At 39.2% G+C, this 24,835-nt stretch overlaps 1 protein-coding gene across 3 annotated transcripts in view; it reads left to right on the forward strand.

Moving 5' to 3' along the window:
* The window catches only part of LOC127671895 (uncharacterized), a 172,976-nt gene extending 149,510 nt beyond the window's left edge, over window positions 1–23,466 (forward strand). For all 3 annotated transcript variants that reach the window (XM_052166987.1, XM_052166985.1, XM_052166986.1), the window contains 4 exons: window positions 1,730–1,766; window positions 16,361–16,476; window positions 21,558–21,996; window positions 23,026–23,466. In XM_052166987.1, coding sequence (XP_052022947.1) covers window positions 1,730–1,766; window positions 16,361–16,476; window positions 21,558–21,847 — 443 coding nt within the window. In that variant the 3' untranslated portion in view covers window positions 21,848–21,996; window positions 23,026–23,466. The remainder of the gene's footprint in view (window positions 1–1,729; window positions 1,767–16,360; window positions 16,477–21,557; window positions 21,997–23,025) is intronic.
* Window positions 23,467–24,835: the final 1,369 nt, after the last annotated feature.

Genomic DNA, 24,835 nt, shown 5'->3' on the forward strand with positions numbered 1-24,835 from the left:
AAAGTAAGGTTCAAGATTATATGATAGTAATCTTTATAACTGTGGAAAGGGAGGCATAAAGAGGGAGATGCTAATGGGGTTTTAGAAAGTTGCAGGGTCTTTCTATGTGAATGTTTGTTGCTCTTATGTTATTTGTTTGTATATCTAAAAAGGCTTTTAGCCAGTAGTTTGGAATATTTCATAATAATGCCATCTGTTATTTGTTTCTTGTTTTTTTTTTTAACCAAAGGTCACTTGATCTTGAAAGCTTTAGAATACTATTATGAGTTAGGTCAATGAATGGGAGTAAATTTTTAAATTTATATGTTGTAAGAAACCATGTGATAGGCATTTTATTTAAATCTTCTGTGCCCCTTAAATATTTAACATTTTTTAGGTTGTTTACCTTCTGTTTCATAGTACTTTGAACAGTAGAATTGTGATTGTTGTTTGCCTTACATATTCAAGGCCCTGAGTTTGATACCTTGTTCTACAAAAGAAAGATCATGATTAGTGAAATTTACATAGAGAATGGCAAGAGTTTGATTTAGTGTAGCCTGGATCTGAGTCCTTGCTCTGCCACTTTCTGCGACAGGAACATGCATGGGTGTTTGCCTTTCTTGCCTATTTCCTCTCTGCAAGAGGAACGACAGGAATCAGTGATGCCCAGCATACATCTGCTTAAAAGCAGCAAGGAGAAAGGTTCAGTGCCTTGCACCTAGTGGGACTAGACAATCGCCTCACAGTTAGTACGTGAAGTGGCTCAGTTGTTCCGGAGTAAGTTTTTTATTTTGTTTTGTTTTGTTGTTTAAAGCTGATACGCAAGCATATTCTTTGAAATCAGAACTTCTTATAAGCTTAGAAAGTTCTTAGAGTTTAGATTCTTAGATTTAGGACCTGTACTATTATATTTTGGAACACCATGAGGGGTATTTGTAATAAATTATTATAAAGTAATATTATCCTAATAGTTGGATTATAATAATCCTTATAAACAATCTCTGGTTTTTCTAAGTCAGTAATTGTCCTTACGAGATAATATTAACTTTCAGCTCCATAAATGCAATAAACGTGCTGCAGAACTAGTAACATCTAATGGTGAAAGAAAAATTCCCTTTGTATGTAGATTTTTGTTTTTTTCTGTGGACTTTTTGAAATATGTCTAATTAGAAGAGTAGTATGATAGCCTAAAAAGTTGGAAATCAAGCAGACTGGAGTTAAATTGCAATTTGGGCATTCATCAGCTGTGGGACTTAAATTACTAGTCTATAAAAGGTGGGGGTAGTAGTAATGTTTTCCATAGTGCTGTGAGAATTAATCTATCCCCCTGTAAACCTCTTTGTTTTAATACTTATCAAGAACACTGGGAGGCAGTAGCCATTGTTATTGTTGTTTCATTAAATAAAGTTTGTAGAGTTGTGCAGAATGGAGCTTATTAAAGCTAAGTATGTGAAACTACACATACCAAAATTGTTACAAATAATCAAATTTATCTTGTAAAATTAAATTTTAAAAGAAGACAATTAGAAAATAGAATAAGAAAGAATACCATGGTGTTGTTAGAAGTGATTTAAAATTCTATCAGATAACTAGAGAAACTGAAATTCATCTATTAAGGTGGTATACAGTCCATAGTATATTCTATATTATGTTATGATACCATTCTTCTTGAATGTGATTTCTAAAATTAACTAATTTGTTTTAAATGATAAGTATTAGTTTGGGTTTGAATGTTCTTTTTTCCTTTTAGGCAAATTGAGCTGGCCCAGACAGCAGAGCTCTGTAAGGCATGTTGATATTGATGGCTTCTTTGTCTCAGGGGCTATAAGAAATATAACAGATCTCAAAGGTCTGTATTCTTGTTTGTTTTAAGAAAGTTGATACATATCAATGTGTGTGTGTGTGTGTGTGTGTGTGTGTGAATTGATAACAATGTATTCTTTGGAATGTATTATGATTTTTCTTAGTCAAATCTATTCCTTTGTTCAAATTGGCTGGAGCCTATATTCATAAGTGTAGGAAAATTAGAAAACTACTGCTTGGTGTAAGCTGAAATATACAGAGAAGAGTATCTTAAATTGAGGACTGTATTATCTCAAATAGATGAGGATATTTTCTGGATATTTTTCATATTTTTTTATTGTTTGTTAAGGGAAAATTTCTGTTATCCTGTGTCTTCAGACTTTCTGTTCTTCTGTTGAAGTAACTCTCCTCTATGAATGTAGGTAAACATACTAATCTTTGGGTTTTGATAATTTTATACTCTAGAGGTGAGTCATCTGGGCAGTCTGCTTTTTTTTTTTAATGAAATTTTAGGTTTATATGTGTACTACTTACTAGTATTGAAACATTTATTTAGGATTTTTCCTTATTTCTTTCTTGACAAGAAACCTACAATAGTGTTTTCTTTTTAAAGTCAGTTTTTCTCTTATGTGAAAATCCTAGAAAATTCTAGATTCCCAACAAGGCTTTATTTTTGTCCTAGGTAGTTGTGACTTAGCTCTGAAAAGTATTATTTTGAATTTGAAAGAATTAGTTTTAGCCTTGGGACAACTTACCTTCTAGTAAATTGTTCTTTTTTCTAGTTTATATGGAGAGGCAAGAAGACTTTCTGTGTTATGTGTTTCTTTGTTCTGAGTCTCCTGCCCTCTAAGCCTGTGGTGTTTTACTTGCACATCAGTTTTACAACATTATTGTTGTCTTGTAATTTTATACATAAAAGGAAATGATACATTAAAGTAATGTTCTTAACCAAAGCAAAATCTGGGGGTCTGAAATTCTCATTTGGTTATATGTTAAACATCAGATTTTCATTGCTGTGCATGAATCTCCAGTTTGTTTCTATTGCTATAAAATTAAAAAAAAATAAAATGGGAGGATAAACGTATTTATATCCGAATTGTAAAAGTCTGTTTAAAGTTTTTGTTTTGTTGTCTATTCCTACAATTTGAGCCTGGGATCTGAGTTGTCTGCTTTTCATTGTAAGAAATGAAAAGCCATGGAAAACTGACTCTGCTGATTTTAGATTGAGTCGGTTTACAGAAACATTGCTGGAGCCATGCGTGGTGCATGCTTTTAATCCTAGCAGGTGAACATCAGTGAGTTCCTGGCCAGCGTGGTCTACATAGAGAATTTCAGAAGACCCTGTCTTAAAAAACATTAGGTGATGTTATATGGTGATGCTTTTTAAGATTTAATGCATAAGTGATTAAAGAACAAATATTATATAATTAAAATTGCATGAAAAATTTCCATTAAATGACCTTAACATCCTTTTGTACGTAGAGAAACAATTCAATTTTTTTTTCTCACAGGAAAAACAGTGGCTCTGTCAGCAACCATGGCACAGGAAGGTCACCTTTTCATCGTGGTGCTAACATCCAACTGGAGTGGCAGTATTACCAAAATAAAATCCTGAAAGGAGAAGCAGGTACACATGAGTGTTTAAAAGCCATAGTAACCTCTGGGTGGCTTCTGGATATTGCTGGTGGTGTTGGTACCTTAGAAGTACAAGTAGAATTAGAATAATTAACAATTTGAAGTTGAAGGTTTTAAGGATGCTAGTGACTGTAGAGAGAATATCTTGTGTATTTTACTAAAAGAAAACTACAGCCTATAGGAAAGTGTAGAATACAAAATGAGACATTCAGAAGGCAGAAAGAATTCTGGGATAGAGCCAGGGATGAGATATTTTCCTGGGAAAATATGACGAGACTGACACATGGTACCTGAGCCCAGGTAAGTAGTCATGTGTCAGAAAGTAGATTTGAGTAAGTGGGTTATAATGCACTATGGCCTAGTCAGAGAAGACTAGCTATAAGGCCAAGATATTTGTAAGTATACATATTTTGAGTCTGAGTTTTATTTCTGGGAGCATGGGGCTGGGAAGAAGACCTAGGTCCAAACTTCTACAAGTGACAACTTGAATCACAACAAAATCTAAATCTGAGCAGATGACCAGTGCATAGTTATGTTTTCTGGAATTGGATGATGGTGTTTTCCTGAAACCCAATCTACTGTGTATAAATTTAGATTGGGATTGTAAAGCATGGTGTGAATTGTTTTCGTATTAACTAAATAAGCTATTAGCCATTTGGCTTATGTCACAGTGAAGACACTGAAGTTTGTGTTCTTCAGTATTTTTAAGAATTTAAAGGTAGACACGGTGGTACCTAATCCCAGCCTTTGGGAGATAGCACCAGGAGAACAGTATTTTCAAGGGAAGGCTACAGAGTAGGGAAACCCTGATTTAAGAAAGGACACAACCTCTTTTGGAACCAGAATCTAAATGCCTCATTTGAGTGAACTTGTTTTTTAGAAGAAATATTTTCATAGCTGTCTTAGAAAACTAGTCTCTTCACATTCATAAGACCTTTATGTGTTTTTATTACCTTGCATTACAATTTGAAAGAAATTGGGAATCGTTTCTCATTGGTTTCCTTGTGGAATAAACTGTTAAAACCACACATCTTTAAAAAAAAAATCATTCTTTTAGAGAAGCATTTACCAGAAGACTGATCTATAGCACAGTAGAAAGGATCTAGAGTTTGGTTTTATCCAAGTTACTTTGGTTCCCTGTTTTGTCAGATATAAAACACTGGGATTATTTTATAAAAGACCCAGATGAGGCAAAACAGAGTCTGGGCATCTGGATTTCTTTTCTGGAATTAGTCTTTCTTGATTGTAATCATCTGCTTACACAGTGTATTGGGAAGCATAATTGTAGGCACACATTTATACTTTATATATATAATGAGTTTTTCAAGTTTTCTAAGGCTTTTATTAGCTGTTATCTGTTTTCAGAATATTTTGAGATTTAGTGATTTTTGTCAGTAGATCATGGGGTAACTTTCTTAACTTGTTTAGGCCTTGCTTCATTGTTTATGGTTAGTTTCTTAAGCATACCTTTGTACAAGGTGGCAATGGGGTCTCCCTTTCTGGTCTTCTCTAGCTACCAATACTGCTTCCCCTGCTCCTCCTTCAGAGGAACCATGTGGACTGTTTCCTGTGGCTGCCACTTCTGCTATCCACTGGTCTTGTACAAGCATGTTTAAGTTTAGCGGTGGTAGGGGAGTTGTAGGTGGAGCTGAGTGTCATTTATCACTCCTATCCTACCATAGCCAAGAGCATCCTTTCAGAGGTGCAGGCAAGGGAGAAGGTGAGGGATAAAACCTATGCCTCTCTGGTCTCCAGCCCTCACACCTTGCTTGAGGTTTCTCTTTGTCCTGGAGGGATGGATAGCTAGTTCCTTCAAGCTGGGAATAACACAGTGTCTTGTGGGCAGAGGTGCTAGTCTGCTCATGGAAGGACATGGTCCTCGTGTTTCTTGTGCCCCAACCCCAACCCATCTCTGTGTTTCATCCTGGGGCACTGGAGAATTGTGGGAACCTTAGCTTCCTAGGCTTGGTGTCCATCTAGATGGGATGTGCGGATCTCTGGCAGCAGGCACTTTCTCCACTCTCTATATTCCCTCAAAGCATGATGATAATATGGTACATGTTGGGTAGGGGAAAGGCAATGAGAGGCAATCAGTCTCCCCACCCCCACCCCTGCCTCCTTCTGTCTTGTATTTTGCTATGTTTTTTATTTATTTATTTAATTTAATTTTATTTTTTTAAAAACACTCATTTATTTATTATATGTAAGTACACTGTAGCTATCCTCAGATGCTCCAGAAGAGGGTGTCAGATCTCATTACAGATGGTTGTGAGCCATCATGTGGTTCCTGGGATTTGAACTCAGGACCTTCAGAAGAACAGTCAGTGCTCTTAACCTTTGAGAGATCTCTCCAGCCCAGTATGTTACTATGTTGGCCAGATTTCTGCCCATCTGGATCATAATTTCCTCCACCCCAGGTCTACCAGATGTCAAATCTGGACTTTTTTTTTTTCTTTATTTAAATGAGGTTTAAGTTGGCCATTTTCCTTAACTTTTCTTTTCCTAAGAGGATTGTCAGCTAGTTGCCTGGTTGTTGTGTATATCATTCTTGGTCTCTAGCATTAGGGCAATGGTGAAGTTGGTATTCTGTTCTCCATGTCACCTTGATTCCTAGTTGACAAGTTGTCCTTTTTATTAAAGCCAAAATTTGTTTTTAGTACAGTACTCATGATACAACAGTGAATAATAAGATGGACCAATTTTTTTTTTTTAGAAAAGTGGACCGATTTTTAATATTTAATGATTATTTATTAACAATTAGAAAATACAACCATTAACCTTTATTTTGTTCCTTCTTTTTTAATAATAAAAACCATAATGAGTTCAAGCAGTTTAGTGGCTGTTTTCTTGGTTTTTTTTAAATTTCTTATTAAATTATGGTAGTGTTGACCACGTATCCCTGTCTTACTCAACAGAATAAATTGTATTAATGAGTGTTAAAGTAAGATGGGCCAGCTTTAATTTTTAAAGTCATTACTTTCTTATTACAATAAAAAGTGGTAAAAAAAAAAATAGATCTTTTCATCTCTCTCTCTCACTATGTCTCTCTGTCTCTGTCTCTCTCTCTTCCTTTTGGATGATTGTGTGCTTTTTAAAAAGATTTTTAATATCTGAAGAAAAATAAAATATTCGGCTAGGTTTGTTTTGTTTCATTTCACTTTTTCTTTTGATTTTGCCTTAATTATCATAAGGAGGTTGACCTCTCTCTCCAGCCTTCCTTGTTTTTGAGGGGCCATTATGAGTCGTTAGCCTTCTTATGCTCTGTCCTTTTCCTCTCTTCTTTTTCTGTCTATCTCTGTCTGTCTCTGTTTATATGTCTATCTGTCTGTCTATCATCTATGTTTTAGCATTTTTATTATGTAGCCTTGGATCTCTTGGTTAATTTTATTTAATCCTCCTGTGAGGGTTGTGCTATAGATCTCCCACAAGCACACACAATTTTAAATTTTAATTATTATAATAAAAGGAGATTGACAAGTATCTTTTGTTGTTGTTGTTGGTGGTGGTGGTGAAGATGATGGTGGCAGATGTTGCTGCAGTGGCAGCTCTCTTTTTCTTTTTTCTTCCTATGAAAAGAAAAAAGAAAATATTCGGCTATTTCTATCGTTCCTCCAGCTTTCTTGTCTTGTTTGTTTATATTTAATCCTCCAGTGATGGTAGTCCTGTGTGCATGTGAGAGCACACACACACATAGACACACACACACACACACACACACACACACACACACACACACACATTCACTACAAAACATCCAGGGATGGGGGGCAGTCATGGAGAAGGAAGAACTCATTAGGAAGCATTGGCTTAGACATATGAGAAAGGTGATAGTGAACCAGACTTTGAATGTCAAGCTATTATATTCCTTAAAACTTACAATAACTGTTCTAACAAAGAAATATTGAGTTTTTCTCCATCTGTTTCTTTTCACTCCACAGATCATGCTGACCCAGAAAGTGGAGATCTGATTGCTGAGATTAAAGGCTTGAGCCACCATGATTATCTGTAATAAAGTGAGGTGTTAGAGCCTGTGGCCTAGTGAAGTGAACATCGGGGCTGGGCGAGTATGGACTCAGAGATGACCAACTCTGTGTGTGTGTGTTCTTCAGTCTCAGGTTCCTTTTGTTATTTGACCTCTATACAATAGGGTCTGATTACAGGTTACTCTTTACAGGACCGGTGGGTGTAGGTCTGGCCTTAGAGATAACAAACTCAGATCAGGAGATTTACATTTGAGTTAATACAAAGCTCAGAGCTGCCTCAAAGCTGCTCAAAGCTGCAGAGGCTTGAGAGATGCAGTTTTGTCTTGCAGGCCTCACTTAGAGAGTTTCTGGCCAAAAGAACATTTTTAACAGATCCATACAGATGTGGTTCAAAATGAAGTTCAAACTTAGATCTAAAATTTTGGCCTGCCTACTACATACAAAATTATTATAGATTTAAGATTTTCATTAGAAGGTTATTCCTCAAGAAATGGCTTGCTCTTAACATTGGGCGTTTAAATTTTTTAAGAAAATGATTTTCAAAAGGTGTTAAGATAAATATTTTGCCTAAGACACTGCTTTAAGTTCGTCATTTAAGCTTCTGATGTCCTCAAGATAGATGCAAAACAAATACTGAGAGACATAACTTGGAGAAAGCTACCATAAGTATTTGTCAACAGTTGATGATATATGTTCACTTCCATTCCTTAACAAAGAGAACATTAATATAAAATCTCTCCAAATAAGGTTTTGACATCCTCCAATAAAGATTTGATATAATAATAAAAAGTTACAAAATCATAAAAATATTTTTTAAAAAAAGAATGTTTTAAGAGCATGATAAAATGTTTGTTCCTTATTTTAAACAGCAATCAAATTGATTATTATTAATCATTAATCTATTACATGACAAGACTTTTTGACAAAATTAATAATTGTTATCTAAAAGATAAATTGTTAAAAATTTGCCTCTATACATGTTTTTATATTGTTATAGATTTATACATGCATCCTATAAAAATGCATCTACTATGGGAGTAAAGCTCATATAATTAGATCACATGCTTATTCTTTTGAGTGTCCCCTTGCTTCAGCACAGATAATTGAACTGGGTGCTGTAGCTGTTCTTTTAAAATGTTAAAAATCAAACTTTTGATTTTTATATTAATAATATACATATATAGCTCATGGCTTGCAATTGCTTAAAGTTGTTTCTTTTTAATGATACTAATTCTTAACTTTTACAATTATTTATACAAATACAATTCAAAAAATTAATCAAAAATAGACATACGACTATTGACAGCTTTTCAAGCTTTCTAGTTATAACTGTTTTAACATAAGAAACAAAATAAAAAATAAAATTAGGCATTACATATGTTATTTTTAATATTAAATGTTCCAAATCAGATTAAGACAAATATTATAACTGATTATTATAATCAGTCATTTGAGATGTCTTATTAACAATTTGATATTGGTCATATTACTGAGATTCCTCATAATTCACAAAGACAAGATATTATAGAACAAGCCCATAGAACTTTGCAATATTTTTATAATAAAAGAGGGGAGAATAACATCTCTATATACTTTAAAATTTTTAATGCCAGGGAACTCTAAGTGTAGAGAAGAGTTATGTTTGTGTTCTTTCTACAGGATGCTGAAGGAACATGCTAGCTGCCAGAGTATGCTGATGCTGAGATTTCACCCTGGCTTTCCACCTTGCTCTCCAGCCTTTTGGGGCCCCTCCTGGGTCTTTTGTTTCTTTTGTCATTTGGCCCCTGGGCCTTTAACAGATTAACCAGTTTTGTTAAATCACAGATTGATTCTGCCTTGACAGACGTGGAGGTAGCAACCATCGGCCTTCAGTTCTCTACCCTTGCTGCAGGCAAAGAGCTTTCTTGGTTCCTAAGCAGTAGAAACGTCAATGCCAGAGAGGGTGACCTCCGGCTCCTAATAGTGGCTGAGGGCCATAAGCTGTGGAGTAGCCAATGACGGGAAATATTGTGGTGCCACGAGCCAGATGCACACCGCCTCTTGGCTGCAGGGTGACTCCATGACGGGATTATTGTGAGTCCGCTACCAGGATGCCCGTCACACCCACCAAGGGCCTGATTAAGCCATTGGAGTGGGATGTGATGCCAGGAGTGGATGCAACTTACATAGCCTAAGGCAGAGGCCCTGCCCTACTAGGATCTAAAAGGGCCTAGTTACTGCGGTGCTGGACGTGGGGGCAAAACCACATAGCCTAAAACAGGCTCTCTGCCGACCCTCTTTCCATAGCCACCCCCCAACTTAAGAAAGAAAAAAGGAGGAGATGTGGGAAGCCATCCTGAGCTATTCGGACTATTGCTTACTCATGGCCCTAAGGTGGTGGCTGCTAAAATACAAGAACAATTAACTGGAGCCTCTCCCGTGGGCATTGGTTTAGCCATTGTCTCGAGATAACTGCAGAATGGTCCTGCCTGCATCATCACCCGCCTAATTGCGGTGGAAGGAAGTCCTGAGATAACTGCGGCAGGCTCCAGCCTGTGCAAACACCTGTTGTCTCCACCGGAGGACCCTTATCTCTTCCTGCTAAACTGCTAGATTGCCCTTCCTTTCTTTGTCCTTGCCTTGGGGTACGCCCCTCCTGAAAGCCTTAAAACATGTGTACCCCAGAACATTAAACGAGGCTTTGACACAACCCAGAGTGACTTGCCGTTCTTGGTGCTTGGCCTCCCTCCTTCTCTCCCCCCTTTTGACCCGCAGGTAGCAACCTTTCAGAACCCTGGAATAACTGACCCGCCGGACGGGTTACACAAAAGCCCTGTGTTTCCCATAATGTGTCTCTGTGATTTGTCATTTATTCACAAAAGCCTGCTGGTTGCCAGACGCTATACTTGGTTCTAGAGACATACAAACACTTGGCCAAGGCTCCTTCCTAGGGAAGCCTATGGCTCAGAGAAGGAACAGTCTATCCTTGATTGCCACAGGATTCTGTCTGTGTCCCTACATTCCCACACTATGCCGCAGAAGCAAAAACCGTGGGGGCAGAGCCAGGGGGTTGGTTCCAAATTCTAGTCACAACAAAGCCAAGCCAGGGAGTGTTTTGTTCAAATGACCCAGGTAGATAAACGAGGCCAGCACAGGCCGTCATGACATCACACACCTCTAGAACACCCTAGCTGTTTTAGGAGCCTGTGATGTCACAGGGTATTTTCTTCCCTTCCTTTGCAGATGTTGCTAAGGGGCGGCCAGTTTCCCTGTGAGCTCCCTCAGATGACAATCTGCATGCCCTTCCTGCTCTGGTGACACTCTTGCTAGCTCTCTGCACAGCTTTGCCCATTTCAAGCCTCACTTTGGTTAATTTTACTCTAAAATGTATTCTGTATCTTTTGAAAAGAGCTTTATACCATATGGAGTATTTTGAAATTTACAATGTATGAAGCTTGTAATTTGAGAATTGAAAAACTTTTTTTTAAAAAAATTACTGCTCATAAGAAGAGGAAATAAGCTCCTCATTCCCTGGAGTCAGTCCATAGAATTCAGAATGTGAAATCTCAGCCATTCATTTATTTATCAGATATCGATAAGATCCTTCACAGTTGCTCTGCATTGTGCTGAGCAACAGGGTGTAAGACAGGCTCGTTTCTGGGAATAAGGGAGAGAAGCCCATGCTCAGCTCTAGGATGGGAAGGCTTCTACACATGTCTTTTATTTTTGTAACAGAAATGGATTCGAAGGTAGTGGGAATCTATTAAAATGAATTACTAAATCTGCAGTCTACTATATGCAGAGAGAGGATGGCTAAGAGCCTGACACAGTAATTCACAAGCAAGAAGAGGCATTGTTATTTTTATTCAAAATAAACAATGCACCAGGGGGTTGCCTTCAGGGCCATTTGCCTTATGTGTTATTTTGTAACACACCTCTTGGGGTAGCCTAAAAGTCATGACCCTGATATAGCTACATTTATTGTCTATATGACCATTCTCCTGTTGTCAAACCCCAGGTGTGCTCTGAGACTCTGAGACTAAATTTGACAATCCCTTATCAAAAGCTGGATTAAGCTTGGCCGACTGAGCCTGGAATGGGTGGATATCTGCAGTAGAGCCCTTAGCAGCGGTTTTCTTCACTTAGGTGCATTTAAAAGTCCATGACAGAAAACAGCTTATCTAAAGCCATCCTCATCAAGCTTGGACGCTGTTCTCTTGGCCCTGGACAAAAGCCATCCAGAGCCAAGCACAGTGAGAAGACAGACTTCTGGCTTCCAACAAGATCAGAGATCAGGGAGCTGCTGCGATGCCTTGCCCTTTCTCTGGACTTCTAGTGATTTTGACATGCATTATCCTTTACAGTCATTTAACTGGGGCTATTCTCCTATAGTACCAGTTCACCTGACAACAGAACTCCTTACCTATGACCTTAGGTGTCTTTGGTAATCAAGTGAACAATTGTGATGATGGTATGAAAACTATTCTACATCAACGGATAACCTTGAGATTGGCCAGAAAAACCAGCTCCAGCATTTTGGACCAAATATAAAGTTAGCTTTAAATATTAAATATTGACCAAGGAAAAGACTTTGTTCAGGACCATTTCCTGCAATTTTCCAGCTGAGAACAGCCTCAAAACCATGTGTTGTAGGGGGTTATAAGGACAAACATATAAGACATTATTTTCCCATTTGATTTAGTGATTTTCTAAGAATTATAACTTCCAGCATTCCAGGAAGTTACCTGGTCCCTGGACAGGTGTGGCATACAGGTTAATTTTCTGCATTACACAACCTGAATTTGTTGTCATCATAATCTCTTCACCACTATCCGTTGTTCTTCTAGTAAGTAATGTGATGTTATTTATATATTATAAATGAGGTACTGCATGTCAAGTAATGTGTATAGACAAAATTTCTACTGCTATGATCCATTACTAGCTTAAGTCCATTCTCAATGGATTTAAATGAAATACATATGTGTGTGTGTGTGTGTGTGTGTGTGTGTGTGTATAAAATATACCATATTATAATATATGTGTTTTTTTCTATAAATGGATATATATGATCTATTTATGGTATTAAGTGCTTATGTTAAACTGATAAAATGATTTCTATTTGAATAGATGGATATGTTTTAATTGGAAAACACTGGATTTTCTTATATTTATAAGATTCTACACTAATAGGCTAGTTCAATAGTACATATGTAAATCTTTCTGTTTAGGAAAAAATTAAGAGCAGGCTGATTTATTAAGGCAGCCTATTTTGGTAAGTTCAGCTTCTCATTCCTATGAAGCTCTGTGACCTGAACAGGGGCCTATTTCTTTCAACCAGAACACTTGGTGACTTTCCAGATCTAGTAAAAATATTTTAAACATCTATAAATTACAGAGAAACAATGTGGAATTAGGAAGAAATAACAATTCTTTTGAGGAAAGTAGAAGAAAGAACATCTGGAATTTGAAAAGGAAAGTGTGGCTGGAATTTCCACGCCCAATAATCCCTTATAAAAAGAACACACAATCTAGCTATTATAATTATAAGCTGTATGGCTAGACTGGGCCGGAACAAGATGATACTAACTTATTCCCCAGCTATAAGGACCCCTTCCTACTTGTGGTATCTCCTGGCTACATGGTTCTCTCATTGTGCATTCTCCTCCTGTGTCCTCTCTCCTTCCCCTCTAGTCCTCTTTTCCTTCTCTACCTGCCCCCAGTATTGAACCTCCAGTCCTACCTTCCCCTCCACTGCTCAGTCCCAGACTCTATCCTTTATTGACCAGTTAAAATGGGGAGAAGATTCATACCTCAGCACTTGTTGGACTGCCAGCCTGGGGCAGCAATCCCTCCTGAGGAAGCAAAATTAACATCAGATTGTTAACCAACCCACAACAGGACTGAACAAAAACGGAGTGTTGTATGGGGGAGTTAGAAAGGAGAGTGCAGTGGATGGGCAATTACTGAATGCAGGAGAGGATGGGGGACTTCACAGGACATCTTGGGGCCTAGAGGAGAAACAGAGTCCTGCTGGAGAAGAAAAAAGGAATGAGCAAGTGAAGAATGTCAGTGCCTGTAGGCTCCTTGTGGGCAGACAGAGGAGGCAGCCCCATGTGGGTGGAAAACATGGACAGAAAGCAGAACAACCCCTTCCAGAGGACTTGAAGGGCTTTGAATGCAACAGCAAACCCTTGGGATTTCTATCTGTAAGTCATTCTGAACCTTGGAGTACCATGATTTGTTCTGTCTTTCCCGGGGTCCTGGGAATAGAAGGAAATCATAAAAATAATTAAACTAAAAATTTAAAAATAATTGGAGAGGGAAAGAAAGATAAGTTTAGCCTATTATATAAAGGAGAAGCCATAATAACACCACACCTCCTAATAGTGCCACTCCCTATGGGACAAGCATTTAAACCCATGAGCCTATGAGGGCCATTCTTATTCAAAGCATCACAGTGGATAAGTCTTCTGTCAGGAGCCAGCCCCAGCAGAGGTGTTTCTTTCTTCTTGGTTCTTCTTGAGGCAGCAGAAGGTGGAAGTGCATCAGAGGGGGTAAGACTTTGTCTTATGGAAAATTTAGAGTTGCTGCATAATAAAAGGGTTACTTATCTAAGTCTAAGTTACTATGCTAATGTAGCTGACCTGCCTTCTGCTTTCCTCTGAAGCTAGAGAGTCTCAGGCACTTAGCACTTCACCCTAAAACAGCAGGAGATTAAGGACAGGATTAGTTGCTAGAGTCTTTTCCCCATTGTTCAGATGCCTCTTGCTTGTCAGTCTAGGGTGGAAGTTAGAAGCAATAAACTTCTATTGAACCAGGAGAAGAGAATAACACTTGCAGAAAGAAAAACTTTTACATAAGTGAATATGCATAATCTCACAGAAATTTATACACAGCTTCAAACATAACAGAGATTTCATTTACACATTTTCACACAAATTCATACCTACATGCACATCTGATCCCAGCTTGCATGCATTCTCACAATTTCACACTAACACAAGTTTACAACAGAGAATGTTTACATGCATATCCATTAGAAGTAATTATCTAGCTAGACATCTATCATTTGTCTTCTCTACAGGTTCATAGAAAGTTTAAAACCATAACACACACACATGCATACATTCTCACAATCACATACTTACACACACATCCATACTTACATATGCATATGGAGCAAAAGACCAGCACTGGTGCAGAAAGAACTCACTCATTCTGGATGAAAAATATTTATTGCATTGAGAAGGAAAAAGTTTCCACCCTTTTAATGCTATGAATTAAATCCATGTTTGTTAAAAAAAAAAAAAAAAAAAAAAAAAAAAAAGCTTTGTTTCTTTTAATAAGTCTAAGCCCGTTTTGTCCTTACCATGGGACCTGTCCTCTCCTATGGCAAGGCGAAGCCTGCCTGCTCCTTCTGTTCTCTGCAACATCTTTTTTTTCTTCTTTCCCTCTGCATCCTGCACATTGTTCTCTTAGTTATTTTATGTTACCTATAGTTTCTAAGTTATTCTACTCTCCATTCTCCTATTCTCCTTCTAATCTTGTTCTCTTATGACTAAAAACTTCTCCTCAGTTCAGTTCTTCTCTCAGCTCTGTTCCTCAAGCCTAAATTCTTCTTTTCTCTCTTCTCTTTGTCTTCAGCCCTTAAAACATCTTTCAGAATACATAATCACACGTTACAAAGTTCATCATAAGTTCACACAAAATATCAAATCACCGATTGAAATAAGAAGTTTACAAAAGAGAATGTTTACATGCATATCCATTAGAAGTAATCATCTAGCTAGACATCTATCATTTGTCTTCACTACAGGTTAATAGGAAGTTTAAAACCATGACTAAGTTATAAGTGAAATTTTGTATAGATAAACCCAGTCAATATTTTATCTTCTGTCCTAACACCTATAATAAATCCTAGTTCCCTTTTTATGACCTTTGGTTGTATTACAACCTCTTGGCTCTGTGTAGGAGAATGTCTGGCTGCCATCTAAGAGCACTTAATGAAAGGGCTTAAAAGGGGAGAGTATAGGGGGTTAGGTGAGTGTGGGTAGGCGGCGTGGAGGAAGGTGTCCAGGCGGGTCCTTGCCTGGGCACCTCTGCGCCTGAGGGACCACACACACACACACACAGGCATGGTATAGAATAGAGTTTATTCAGAGTAGGGGATGGAAGTTAGTGGTAGAGAGAGGCAGAGAGAGAGAGAGAGAGAGAGGGAGAGGGAGAGAGAACAGAGAGAGAGAGAATAGAGAGAGTGGAGTGGAGGCCGGCCATGACCACATTGAGGGAGGAAGGAAGAGCCCCAGGGGCAGAGAGGTGAGAATGTGGAAGAGCTGAGAGCAAAAAGAGAAAGAGGAGGAGCAAGTAGCCCCTCTTATACTGGGCCAGATCTCTGGGGCAGGGTATACCTGGCTATTGCCAGGTAGGTGTGGGGTGGAGCTTAGACAGAACCCCAACACTTAACTGTGACACTTGGGAGACTGGCAGACTTTTCATTGCAGTTTTGACTATCAGAAAAGGACCTAATAGAAGTTCCACTATTAAAGAACTTAATAATCACAGATAAAATTTTAGGAATTGTTATAGCATCATCAATAAAACTTGTCATCTATTTGTCTGCATAGCAACACTATAAGACAGTACATCTTTGTGGATCTGCAGAGATCTGCTCCAAAGGGGTGTGCTGTTTTAGATTGAGTCGGTTTATCAGAAACATTGCTGGAGCCACTCTTGGTGTATGCTTTTAATCCTATCAGGTGAACATCAGTGAATTCCTGGCCAGCGTGGTCTACATAGAGAATTTCAGAAGACCCTGTCTTAAAAAAAATTAGGTGATGTTATATGGTGATGCTTTTTAAGATTTAATGCATAAGTGATTAAAGAACAAATGTTATATAATTAAAATTCCATGAAAAAATCCATTACATGACCTTAACATCATTTTGTACTTAGAGAAAGAATTCAATTTCTTTTTCTCACAGGAAAAACAGTGGCTCTGTCAGCAACCATGGCACAGGAAGGTCACCTTTTCATCCTGGTGCTAACATCCAGCTGGAGTGGCAGTATTACCAAAATAAAATCCTGAAAGGAGAAGCAGGTACACATGAGTGTTTAAAAGCCATGGTAAGCTCAGGATGTTGCTGGTGGTGTTGGTACCTTAGAAGTACAAGTAGAATTAGAATAATTAACAATTTGAAGTTGAAGGTTTTAAGGATGCTAGTGACTGTAGAGAGAATATCTTGTGTATTTTACTAAAAGAAAACTACAGCCTATAGGAAAGTGTAGAATACAAGATGAGACATTCAGAAGGCAGAAAGAATTCTGGGATAGAGCCAGGGATGAGATATTTTCCTGGGAAAATGTGACGAGACTGACACATGGTACCTGAGCCCAGGTAAGTAGTCATGTGTCAGAAAGTAGATTTGAGTAAGTGGGTTATAATGCACTGTGGCCTAGTCAGAGAAGACTAGCTATAAGGCCAAGATATTTGTAAGTATACATATTTTGAGTCTGAGTTTTATTTCTGGGAGCATGGGGCTGGGAAGAAGACCTAGGTCCAAACTTCTACAAGTGACAACTTGAATCACAACAAAATCTAAATCTGAGCAGATGACCAGTGCATAGTTATGTTTTCTGGAATTGGATGATGGTGTTTTCCTGAAACCCAATCTACTGTGTATAAATTTAGATTGGGATTGAAAAGCATGGTGTGAATTGTTTTCATATTAACTAGAGAAGTTATTAGCCATTTGGCTTATGTCACAGTGAAGACACTGAAGTTTGTGTTCTTCAGTATTTTTAAGAATTTAAAGGTAGACACGGTGGTACCTAATCCCAGTCTTTGGGAGATAGCACCAGGAGAACAGTATTTTCAAGGGAAGGCTACAGAGTAGGGAAACCCTGGTTTAAGAAAGGACACAACCTCTTTTGGAACCAGAATCTAAATGCCTCATTTGAGTGAACTTGTTTTTTAGAAGAAATATTTTCATAGCTGTCTTAGAAAACTAGTCTCTTTACATTCATAAGACCTTTATGTAGTTTTTATTCCTTGCATTACAATTTGAAAGAAATTGGAAATTCTTTCTCATTGGTTTCCTTGTGGAATAAATTGTTAAAACCACAAATCTTTAAAAAAAAATCATTCTTTTAGAGAAGCATTTACTAGAAGACCGATATATAGCACAGTAGAAAGGATCTAGAGTTTGGTTTTATCCAAGTTACTTTGGTTCCCTGTTTTGTCAGATATAAAACACTGGGATTATTTTATAAAAGACCCAGATGAGGCAAAACAGAGTCTGGGCATCTGGATTTCTTTTCTGGAATTAGTCTTTCTTGATTGTAATCATCTGCTTACACAGTATATTGGGAAACATAATTGTAGGCACACATTTATACTTTATCTATCTATCTATCTATCTATCTATCTATCTATCTATCTATCTATCTATCTATCTATCTATCTATCAGTTTTTCAAGTTTTCTAAGGCTTTTATTAGCTGTTATCTGTTTTCAGAAAATTTTGAGAGTTAGTGATTTTTGTCAGTATATCATGGGGTAACTTCCTGAACTTGTTTAGGCCTTGCTTCATTGTTTGTAGTTAGTTTCTTAAGCACACCTTTGTACAACGTTGCTTTATCTTTCTGGATTTTTTATATGGTATTATTTTTTAAAAAAGATTTATTTATTTTATGTATACGAGTACACTGTAGCTGTCTTCAGACACACCAAAAAGGGACATTTGATAACATTGCAGATGGTAGTGAGCCACCGCGTGGTTGCTGGGATTTGAACTCAGGACCTCTGAAAGAGCAGTTGGTGCTCTTAACCACTGAGCCATCTCTCTAACCCCTCTACATGGTATTATAAAAAGATAAAAACTTGAGTTCTAGAAAGCAAGAAATGTGTAGCTGAAGGAAGTACACAGTACTAGTGGCATGTTGAACACTAAGTAAATACTTCCTGAACATCTGTCAAAATGAGAAAAACCCGCAGATGTGTATATTTAATAGTGTCTAAGTTCCTTTGTTGCGCAGTCTTGTGGGTGAGTCTAAGTTGGCTGATTGTTTAAAAAGTCTGCATCGAGATTTTGGCCTTGGTAGGCACTTTTTCTTTGAAAGTAGCAAGGAGCCGGCGATCTTCTTTTGTCTTGCTTTCCATCACTGTCTGTTCTTTGCCTCTTTTCAGCCACTGGGTTTTATAATATTTAACAACCTTTTATACTTAAATCTCCTTCATTTCTAAATCTGAGCAGATGATCAGAAGCCAAATATTAGAGGAAATGTTTGAGTTCCACTTGCTATTGAAAATTGATGAAAGGAGATTTTCCTCTCCTTAAAAAAAGTGGCTATAATAACTTGATAATATATTCTTGTTTTAACATTATGATGTATGTTTTTGTATCTTAAGCACTTTAACCCCTTTGGCACTTGTGAAAATATTTGCTATTCATAAAACAACTAGATACTCTTTTATTAAGTTTGCAGCCAACCCTGTCTAGAAATTGTCTTCCAATGCCTTTTACTTTTCATGGTATTTCATTCTATGGGTCAATATTAGACATAGCATCAAAATTAAATGTACTAAGAGTCAGTTTAGAAGTTAGGCTCTGGACTGAGCAGACATGTACAGACATGTATGCAGAGACCACCTGAGTATAAGATTGTTTGGGACACAGCCCCCCAGGGCCCCACCTGCACCTAGGAGCTGTGCTGTGCTGCTACAGCCTTCTGTGCACCTAATCAGAATTTATTTAACTTTTAAAGTAGTTTCTCTGTATGTCTAGAATAAAATAAAAATAAATTTCTGAGAATGAGAAAGCCACCAGAGTGGCTTTCCTAGGTTTTGCTTTGATGTTGGAAATAGGATTGTGGTGATGAAATAACTTACTGGGGCTTCTTGTTTCCAGACAGGAAAACTCGAAGATCTCAGGGAAGTCTGTTTTTTGAAGTGTTCAGGAACGAGAGGTGTTTTATTATCTTTAGTGTGATGTTTTCTACCATTTTTGTACGAGGAGTTTTTCCTGTGTTGAATTTTGGTTCTTAAGTTGGAAAGTAAAGCAACCTAGTAATATTCTTCATTCCTACCTTTGCTCTCTTTTTTTAATGTGTTGTTTTCCCTTTATTGTTTGTGAAAATGAAACCATATCTTTGTAATAATAAAAACTTTGAGGTGATGCATCAAATTATTCTAATAAACTTATGATTGTGCCTATGTAAATTATATTTCCATAGTACTAGTTATTTTTACTTAGCATTTGTCCTTGGCAAAATGGCTTTTTGTAATTCCTTTTATATCTCAGTCTCAACTTTAAGTCAGGATATTAAGCCTTGTGTCTGACAGTTAAAAATAAACATGAAACACTGCTTGTCTTTTTAACATTTGTCCCAAAATTTAATAATTAATAAATTACTCTGTATGGACTATGTTCCAGGAGTCTTTGCTAAGTGGTTTCCCTTTTGATATTGAGAAGCAGCATATAAATTGGCACACTCAGCAAGAAACAGATTTGTAGAGATAATAATGGTACTTGGTTGGGTTACATGGTAGGAAAGGAACCGGGATTTTCACTTACTTCCTTTTCATTCATAACCCAGGTCCTAACTCTTTTGTGGGCTATATTTTAAAAGAACAGAGTTTTTGCATTTTTGCCATACATTTGTAGGTGTTTTTTCCTCCAAATCACTGGCAGTTTTTCATTATTTCTGCCTAAGACAATATCTGTTTCCTGGAAGCTATACTCATGGGTGTTTAGAGGATGCTGGAATTTGGACTCCAGGCCTCATGATTGCACAATAAGTTCTTTTAACCTGGGGACCATCTGTCTAGTCCCCAGAACAATAGTTTATAAAGAGTTTAATATAGATTTAAACGTGGAGATTAGGGAGGAGAAACACATGTAAGCATGATAGGCATGAGATAAGGAGAGGTAGATGTGGGGAAGCGAGCTATGTAAACCAAAGACGGAAGTGAGTCTGGGCCAACAAGAGATGATGTGAAAAACCTTTAATTAGTTAATTAATTAATAATTACATTAATTTATTCTGTGTTCATATGTGTGTGTTAGTGTGCATTTATAGAGGCCAGAGGATAGTGACTGGGCAGTTTATTGTCCTACCACATGGGTTCTGGTGATTGAACGTGGATCCTCATGTTTACTAACAAGTGCTTTAACCCCCTTTAAAATTACATTTATTATTTGTGTATGTGGGCGTGGGCAGGAGTTGTATATGTGGATGGCGTAGAAATTATTTAATCCCAACTCAGGTTTTTACCCTGCCTTTGACCACTTAGTTCTCAGACAAACATTGCACACAACCTTTCTATGTACAATTGGCCTTAATCAGCACAAGAGCTGGGCAGATTGTGCACCTCTCGCTGTTGTCTATTTCCCACTACTAATCCCACGATAGAATGTGCCATGTTTCATTTGGACGGCTCTTATTTACAGGTAGCCAACCCACATGGTCATTATTTTATGACTCGCCTAACCCATGGTGTCTTCCCTCTTGTGGTTCTTCTCTGATGCTGGAAGTCCTGGAATGGTAAACCCTGCCTGCATGGGTTTCTTCTGCCCAGCTATTGTCATCTCTATTCACCAATCAGAAATAATTTGGAGGCAAGGTCACATAGCCTCACTTGGATCTACCTGTGCACTTTCTTGTCTCTGGGACAATACATAACAACAGACCAAACCTCATCAATAGAGGTCCCAGGTATTGGACAGGTTATATCAGACTTGGCTGCAAGAACCTTTACCCATTGAGCTCTCTTACTGCAGCGGATGAAAATCCTTTTACAGGATAGTTTGGTCCTGTGGCCCTGCACATGTAAGCTTGCGTGTGGAGACCAGAGGACAACCTTGGATGTCATTCTTCAGGTGCCATCCACTGTTTTTTGTAAAACAGGATTTTTGATTGGCTTTGAATTGGATAGGTAGGCTCAGATGGCTGGCTAGGGAGGACATGGAGTCTCTGTCTCCCTGGCACAAGTGTGTGCCACCAAACCAGATTTTATTATTGTTGTTATTATTATTATTGTAATTGGCTTCTTATGTTTGGACTGAGTATCTGACTCAAGGCTTTCCATGAGAGCAGGAGGCCCACCATTCACCAAATCATGAGGCACCCCATGATCAGGAAGAGTGTGGTATGTTTACCACTTCCATGCAGATTTTCCCAGGTACCCCAAGCCCCAGAACTGTCACGACCATGAGAGTCATCACATACAAGCCTGACAGGAATATGTCCTCCTGCAATCCCCAAGAGCAGCTCTCTGGATCCCTGCAGTCTCCCAAGAATGTAACACTCACAGGCTCCTCCTCTGGGGATACCTTTCAGAAAGAGACACTTATGGAGGAAAATAACCTCACCCAGGAAGTGGCCATCAATCAGGAAGAAGCTGTCCATTGGAAAGCTGTGGTCATTCAGGAAAAGCCCATTTCTGATGGCCAGCCTCAGGGTGCAAGCTGAGCTTCCCCTCAAACCTGGCAATACCACTGCAAGGGCAGGAGGAAGACAATCATGAACGGCCTCCAAAATCTCTGCTGCTGCTGCCATTCTCCCACAAGAACCCTGCTCCAAGGAAAGAAGCTGGATCCTGGAGTCCTTCCCAGGATCAGGTGGGTACAAGTCCTCTTTCATTTATTCCTTACTCTGTCTTGTCCTTTGTGAGAAATGAAGAGTGCGCCCCCTTGTGGCACATTTAGGAACTTAATATTCTGTCACTTCAGAACAATTCAATAGAAACCCCTGAAAGACCACCTCATGGTTTCTGAGCCTGAAGTGGAGAACAGAGATGCTGAGAGCAGGGAGAGGGGAGGGTGAGGGCATAGCCAAAGGAAACAGAGAGTCACTGGCAAGCCAGATGGGTGCTGTGGCCAGGCAGCAGCCCAGTATGATCTGTGTGTTTTCAAGTCATTAAGACACTCCCTCCTGTTTCATTCTGCTTTTAAGTCCAGAAGAGGACCAGCCCCAGCTCCATGGCTTGTGAGTCATGGGTGGGGGTCAGTCTGGCTGGGAATCAGATAGCGTCTTAGGGAGGCCAGGCCAGATGTCCAGGAGCCAGTGTGGTCACAGGCCCATTCTGCGCAGGAAGACATGTGCACAGCAGCCCAGACCTGTCCAGGTAAAATCCCAGGCAGGCAGGTCTGGCTTTTCACAGGGCCATGCTCAGTGGAGTGGGATGAGGTGCAAAAGTGCCCCAGAGTTGTCTGCAGAACAGTAGCCCTGTGTCCTCTCCTCCAGCCTGAGTAAACATCAGAGTGGATCAACGGGAAGTGTCTGTCCTTTGCTCTGTTTCTCACAGTGAGCATGGTATTCTTTATAATCTTTCCTTAGAGAAGCCTCCCTAGCCAGCCTGTCCAACCTTCCCTAAAATGGGTTCCCAAGTTGAGAATGAGGCCTGCAGTGTCTCTGTGGCTGTCCTCTACAAAACAGCCTACTGCCAACCTTTTACAAACCCCACCCACACTTATTCCCCTGCCAAAGCCATGATAGTTCACATGACTTGAGTCCTCAGACCTAATTCAGAGCAAAGCTTATGAAAACCACAGCTGTGGGGTGACTCCAGGGGCAGCAGTGCCCTCTCTCTCCACCATTTCTACCCTGGAGTTCCTCACCTCCTGCCTCGCTACGCTTCTTCCTTCCAGGCCACCATTCGCCTTATCAACGGGAAGTCAGATACCCCACCAAGTTCCACACTGTGTGAGAATGATGGCTATTGTGACCAGGGTGAATCTAGAGACCCTTCTGATGAGCAGCAACCTGCTGTGCAGCTGGGGTCCAGTCTCATCTCAGCTGCAAGTCTCTACCTGTAGCCTGCACTCAGCTGGACACATCTGAAGATTGCTTCCATTCCTTTGAGTGTGTGCACATTTCTTGTTCTTGCCCAGGTAAGCAGGTATGTTCTGACTAGCAGCTGTGGGGCTAACCTCATCTAACTTCTCTATGCTTCAGGATGGACAGAAGTGAAGGCACAAGTGACTACAAGCCTGAGCCCAAACATGCAGCAGAGGGAAGTGGCAAGATGGGGCTTCATTCTGCTGTTTCAACATTTAGTGCCCTCTCTCCTTGGGCAATCTCACCTGACTCACATTTAGTCATTTCTAGGGAGTTTGCGGATTTTAATTAAGACTAGATGTCAGAGCTATGGTGAAGGTGTATGCATATCATCTCATGTCTGAAGGCTCAGTAGGCCTGCCTCCTGTGTAAGAGACTAGTCTTATGGTCAAGACCAGCCTGTACATATAGAGAAAAAGAGTCTAGTTTGGGTGGCAGTGTGAATCCTAAAGACAACAAGAACGATGACGACGACAACCACAACAACAGGATTAGTGATATAGCTTAGTATCAGTAGCATGCAGGAGTCCCTGTGTTCTAGGCCAACATCAAATCAATGTGGTGTCTATGGCAAGAAACCTAGGATTGAAGGGTAGAAGCAAGAGAACCAGACACTCAGCATCATCCTCCCCACAGGGAGTTTGAGGACAGTGTAGAATGACTGACACTCTTTAAAAACATACTCCATCCCCCCGCCCCCCAAATCTTAGTACTCAACTCTGAGAAAAGTGACTTGGCAGCTCATAACAACCACACATTTCCCGTGAATCAGAAGTCCCCTCTGTGACAGAGAAGAAAACTGGGCATCCATATGTGCAGTAATTACTTCCTGTGGCTCATATATGGAGTCGGCCTGAGGATTGAATTTGTCCCTGGCACACAGCACTGAGGAGCTGTGAAGTAAGAACTTCCTGCCTGCCCTGTGGGAGGTGCTGAAGAGCTGTGCAGCCAGCACTCCCTGCTGGCCCTTTTGGAGGCACTGTGTAGTTGAGTGGTCCCTGTTCCCTGATAGTCCCTTAGCAGGAAATAAGAAGGAAGTTTTGAGGGCATGGGGGCCCCAAACTTTGCCAATAAGGAAGTCAGGAATTCTGCTGGCCTTGCAGCCAGTTAGAAAGTGATGGTGTACTGTCCCCTTGTGGCTGCTCTGCATTAGCTCTTTGTCCATGACCTCAGGAAAACCTGTATTCAAGTAGGGGAAGAGAATCCTTCCTTAAGTGCGGCTTGTTCCAACTAGCTCATAATTCAGTTATCACATTTATACTAATCTGACACATGGCTAGTTTCCTCTCCTCTATTTTGCAGTAAGACTTCCTGAGTGTCTTAGAAGAAAACTTCGATAGAGGTCATGGGCTTTTTATTTTAACAAATTTATATTAACGTTTTCTTAGACAGGCATAGAAGGACAGAGACACATCATCACACATTGTACAAAAACATCCCTAATAGCTATGAAAAGCAAAAAGTGGAAGGATAGAGTTTTCCCTTCTTAGCTGTCACTGTGCCAAGTCAGGTAAAAGACCTGGATCTGTGAGTCAGTTGTAAGAATTTCCCATGACCATAAATGGTGCTGTTTCATTAATTCCATCCCCCAAAGAGGGGAGTTTTATTTGAAGTTAGTTT

Source organism: Apodemus sylvaticus, chromosome 21 (assembly GCF_947179515.1).
Source record: "Apodemus sylvaticus chromosome 21, mApoSyl1.1, whole genome shotgun sequence".
Taxonomy (NCBI): domain Eukaryota; kingdom Metazoa; phylum Chordata; class Mammalia; order Rodentia; family Muridae; genus Apodemus; species Apodemus sylvaticus.